This window comes from Triticum aestivum, chromosome 4A (assembly GCF_018294505.1).
Source record: "Triticum aestivum cultivar Chinese Spring chromosome 4A, IWGSC CS RefSeq v2.1, whole genome shotgun sequence".
NCBI lineage: Eukaryota > Viridiplantae > Streptophyta > Magnoliopsida > Poales > Poaceae > Triticum > Triticum aestivum.
This window is the reverse complement of record NC_057803.1, coordinates 708,581,510-708,586,799: the sequence shown is the minus strand read 5'-3', so window position 1 is coordinate 708,586,799 and position 5,290 is coordinate 708,581,510. Positions and strand designations below refer to the sequence as shown.

General features: G+C 52.4%; 1 protein-coding gene across 1 annotated transcript; it reads left to right on the top strand.

Moving 5' to 3' along the window:
- Positions 1-1,435: 1,435 nt before the first annotated feature.
- On the top strand, positions 1,436-2,580 carry LOC123083279 (BTB/POZ and MATH domain-containing protein 1; the record flags this gene model as incomplete). The annotated part of the gene is given in 1 exon segment (XM_044505357.1): positions 1,436-2,580. A coding segment is annotated over 1 exon segment (1,002 nt), but the record flags the coding sequence as incomplete, so codon positions are not given.
- Positions 2,581-5,290: the final 2,710 nt, after the last annotated feature.

Sequence of the window (5,290 nt, the reverse complement as noted above, 5' to 3'; positions counted from 1 at the left end):
TGAGGGCCCGGTACGACGCTCCGGTGGCATTGCTACCCCCAGGGCCCCCGTCCCGCCTAACCCTGGAGCGGTTGACCACGGGATCTAGCCCTTTGACTTTGCACGGATGGGCTTTGACCAGTGGACCTCTCCACCCGGTTGTGTCGGGTCGGCCCAGAGGGACACCGGGGAGCAACATCTGGGCCAAACCAACAGCTAAATCCACTCCGTGTAGACCCGATGCGGTAGTTTCCCCCCTCCAGGTGCCGGCGGCGGCGCCGTCCGTGAGGGGGGCCACGCACCGGAGACGCGTGCGGCCTCTTCGGACATGCCACAACACCACCCGATTGTGTCAGGTCCGCCCATAAGGACACCCGGGAGCAACATCCGGGCCAAACCCACAGATACATCCACTCCATGTAGACCCGACGCGTCCGTTCCCCCCCTCCAGGTGCCGGCGGCGGCGCCGTCCGTGACGGGGCCACACCCCGGAGATGCGTGCCGCCTCTTCGGACATGGCATAACACCATCTGATTGTGGTAGGTCATCCGATATATATGAACACTTGGAGCAAAGTCCCCTTCGTATAGACCCGATGCGGTTGTTCCCCATTCCAGTTGCCGGCTGGCGGCGGCACCGTTCGTGAGGGGGGTCACACCGCTCTGTACAGAACCGAAAAATAATGTATGTATGCTTATTAACACATACTGTATGTAAGTTAGTTAAATAATAATAATAAAGAAAACAGTGAAGAAAATGAAAAAAAACTATACGTATGCTTATTAACACATATTATATGCTTATTAACACATACTATATGTATGCTTATTAACACAACCTATATGTATGCATATTAACACATACTGTATGCTTAATAATAATAATAGTAGTACTATATGGGAAAAAGGAAAAAAGAAAAAAAACTATGCCGACGGCAAAGCCGTCGGCACATCTGCGGCCAGGGCAGATGGATAGCGCGGCGGATCGGTGACGTGTCAGCTATGCCGACGGCTGCCGTCGGCATATGTCCTGGTCGGTGCGCTCTGGATCGGTGATGTGTCACCCGTATCTATGCCGACGGCCACCCGTCACGGCCGTCGGCATAGATTTGACGTCGTTAGCCGGCCGTGATGAGTGTTGTCGGCGGGCCCGCATCTATGCCGACGGCCTGTATATGCCGACGGCAGCTGTAGGCGTAGCCTGGGATAAGCCGACGGCCGCTATGTGCCGACGGCTGCTGTCGGCGTAGACGGGGATAGCCCGACGGCCATTGTACGCCGACGGCCAGGACCTAGCTGTCGGCATATCTCGGTTTAGGCCGACGGTGGCCGTCGGCATACATTTGGCTGTCGGCTTAGAGCCCTGTTCCGGTAGTGTCCACTACTTCGCCTCTTTGTTGGACCGCCAGCGCGAACACGATGGTCTCTGACCAGGACCAGGAACCAATTCGAATTTATATAGCAAGAGCTTTCACATGCCGGGCAGGGACAATCACATCAAACGCAGATGGAATCTCGGTGGGCATGACTGGGAAATCCGTGTATATCCGCATGGCGGTGAGCCATCGGCTCCCTCCTGGGTGGCAATCAATGTTGTCCTTCTCAGCGAGTGCGCTGTGGCTGTGGTGACGACTATACGTGGTTGCTTGGTTGACCCGAAGGGAGTTCGTGAACCATCCGAAGAAATTTGTCGGTCAGTAGCATTCAGGAAACCCCAAGATAAATCATCTCAAATGCTTCTCATGCCATGGTATACGCTGAATAAATCGCGTTATCTCAAGGATGATTCTTTCATTGTGCAATGCACCCTTGAAGTTCTGAAGGAGCTGCCAGATATACCAGAACCAGAAGTGCATGTGCCAGTGCCAACCTCTAACCTGCACCAGCACTTCGCTGAACTCCTGCAGAGCCAGATGGGAGCGGACGTCACATTTCTTGTGTCCGGGGAGTCCATTGTGGCGCACAAGTACATACTCGCGGTAAGGTCCCGTGTCTTTAAGGCCGCGTTCCTTGGTGACATGATTGAGAGGGGCTCGGAATGCGTGGAGATTAAGGACATGGAGGCCGCGGTATTCAAGGCGTTGCTCCACTTCATCTACACTGACACTGTGCTAGAATTCGAACAGCAGGCGGGTGCAGAGGCCATGATTACCGATACCGTGCCAGAATCCAGACAACAGGATGAGGCGCATGAGCAGGCGGCATCTGTGATGGCTCTTGCTCAACATCTACTTGCTGCTGCTGACAGGTATGGGCTGGACAGGCTCAAGCTCATCTGCGCCAGAAAGCTCTATGATGGCATCAAAGTGGACACAGCAGCGACAACTTTGGCTTTTGCCGAGCAGTACAACTGCTGGGAGCTCCAGAAGAGGTGTGCTGATTTCATTACCAAAGCTTATGCCGGGAGCTCATCTCTTGATGCTGTGGCGGCGACGGAGGGGACCTCTGGTCGTGATTGATCTTCTCAGGTCTACGTGTGGGATAACAACGGGGCCTTAATTTTATGGTCCATGGTATTGTATCTGTTTGAGCTTGCCGGGCATGCTTGTCTACTACGTACTTTATGCCCGTCTTTCAATAAAATTACAGTTTTTCTAATTTTCATACGTCTGCTTTTAATTTTGCTTTAAGTCGCTTTTGTGGCCATCGGATGTGCACAAGTCTTAGCGCTGCTCGCTCTGTCTGTGTCATCTCATTGGGGCTTCAGTAGTCTGCGTTGGTATTGTAAAACATAGGTTTTGGAGGGACTGGCTCAACCCTCTATGAGGTGGCCTATCACATATATATAATGGTGTCATACAAGTCCTATACCAATACGGTATGGATTACACAGTAACACTACAATACAAAGTCTAACACCCTCCCTCAATCTCAACTTACTCCTGAAGCATCTAGGAGGTTGAGATTGCGCCTACAGACCTCAAACATGGGAGAAGGTAGAGGCTTGGTGAAGATGTCTGCAAGTTGATCTTTTGAAGAGATAAACCTACTTGTAGTAGCTTCTGTGCAACACGTTCCCTCACAAAATGATAGTCAATCTCAATGTGTTTGGTCCGTGCATGGAACATCGAGTTTGATGACAGAAACGTAGCACCAATGTTGTCACACCAAAGGACCGAATGATGTGGCTGAGCAACTCCTAGCTCTTGAAGTAGGGACTCAATCCATATGAGTTCGGCAGTCGCATTGACAACTGACTTGTACTCAGCCTCTATGCTGCTGCGGGAAATAGTGGCTTGCTTGCATGCACTCCAGGCGATCAGATTAGGCCCCAAGAACACAACATGTCCCCCCGTAGATCGCTTGTCTTCTAGACACCCAGCCCAATCAGCATCCGAGAATGCAGAAAGAACTCCGGAGGAACTGGGGCGCAGGTGAAAACCAAAGGAGACAGTGAGACGCACATAGCGCAGTATGCGCTTCACAGCAGACCAGTGCACATCAGTAGGTGCATGAAGATACTGGCACACCCTGTTAACCGCAAAGGAAAGATCAGGATGCGTGATCGTCAGATACGGCAGGCCACCAACGATAGTCCTATACTCAGTAGCATCCTCGAGAGATAGAAGAGTACCATCAGCATCTGAAAGTTTGTGAGTGGAGGACATGGGCGTGGGCGAAGTCTTGCACTTGAGCATACCAGCACGGCGCAAGAGATCAAGAGAGTACTTCTTCTGGGTGAGAGCCAAACTGCCACGAGACTGATGAGCGACTTCAATATCCATGAAGAAATGAAGTTGTCAAAAATCCTTAACCGCAAAATCACGACCAAGCGCAGTCACAAGAGCATCAGCTGCTGTCGGAGAGGAGCTAACCAGGACAATATCATCCACGTACACAAGGAGGTACATGGTCAAACTCGGTCGCTGAAACAGGAATAGTGAAGTATCAGCCGTCGAAGGAATGAATCCATGAGTGCGTAGAGCTGAAGCCAGACGAGCATGCCAGGCACGAGACGCCTGTTTCAATCCATAGAGAGCCTTGGTCAGACGACAGAGATGATGAGGCTGAGTGTGATCGACAAATCCAGGAGGCTGCCTCATGTAAACCTCCTCTTCAAGCAATCCATGAAGAAAAGCGTTCTGCACGTCAAGCTAGCGGAGAGACCATCCACGGGAAACTGCTAGAGACAGAAGAAGTCGAATAGTGGTAGGCTTGACAACTGTACTGAATGTATCATTGTAATCCAGACCCTGACGCTGTTTAAAGCCCTTAGCCACGAGACGCGCTTTGTAGCGCTCAATTGAACCATCTGCATGTTTTCTTCACGTTGAAAACCCACTTCGAATCGATGATGTTGACACGAGGTGGAGGGGGAACAAGTGCCAGGTCTTATTCTGCAAAAGAGCATGATATTCTTGTTCCATAGCAGCCCTCCAGTGTGGGATACTCATAGCGGCTTGATAACTGCGTGGTTCGGTGGTTGGATCATCCACGGCATGAGCCATGCAAGCAACAAGGTATGTGACCGTGCCATCGATGCGTTCCTTGGGATGAACAATGCCACTGCGACTACATGTGTGTGGACACCGCGGAGCAGCGAACACCGGGGCAGGCAGGGAATCAGGAGTAGGTGAGGCCGGTCTAGGGGACGCCGGCGAGGATGGACCGGGCGATGGCAGGCCAGGCGACGTTGGCCCAGACGGCGTGTGAGTCGCTGCGGGCCCTGGCGAAGGAGGCGGCAGCGACGCCCGTGCAGATGGAGGGGGTGACGATGGAGGAGAAGCCAGGCGAGGAGGCGGCGACGAAGGCCGCTCCGTTGCGGGCTCCGACCCAGCCACCACAGTATCCAACGCAGGCTCCGGCCCAGTCGGAGTAGTAGACACTAGACAGGGCTCCCGAGACGGAGTCGAGGACGGGAGACGGTGTGCAGGAGAATGCACCGACCGATCGTCGTGCGCCACGGGCGGCGTAGGGGGTCCGTCAGGTAGAAGTTTCAGGCGAGCTCCACGTCCAGTTCTTGCACCATGATTAGGTAACAACACAGGCGAATATGCAACATCTTCAAATTGGACAGACATGAGTGGAGATGAATACATAGATGGTGCAGTGATAGATGACTGAGGCATGGCAGAAAACAGGAAGACGTTCTCATCGAAAACAACATCCCGACATATGTCGACTCGATTTGTTGGGACATGGAGATACTTGTAGCCTTTGTGGGGAGAACTATACCCCAAGAACACACACTTTTCGGAGCGAAACTCAAGTTTGCGATCATTCTAAGGATGAAGATGAGGCCAGCAGGCACACCCAAACACATTGAAAAAGGTGTAGTCAGGAGTTTCACTCAAGAGCTCAATAGGAGTTTC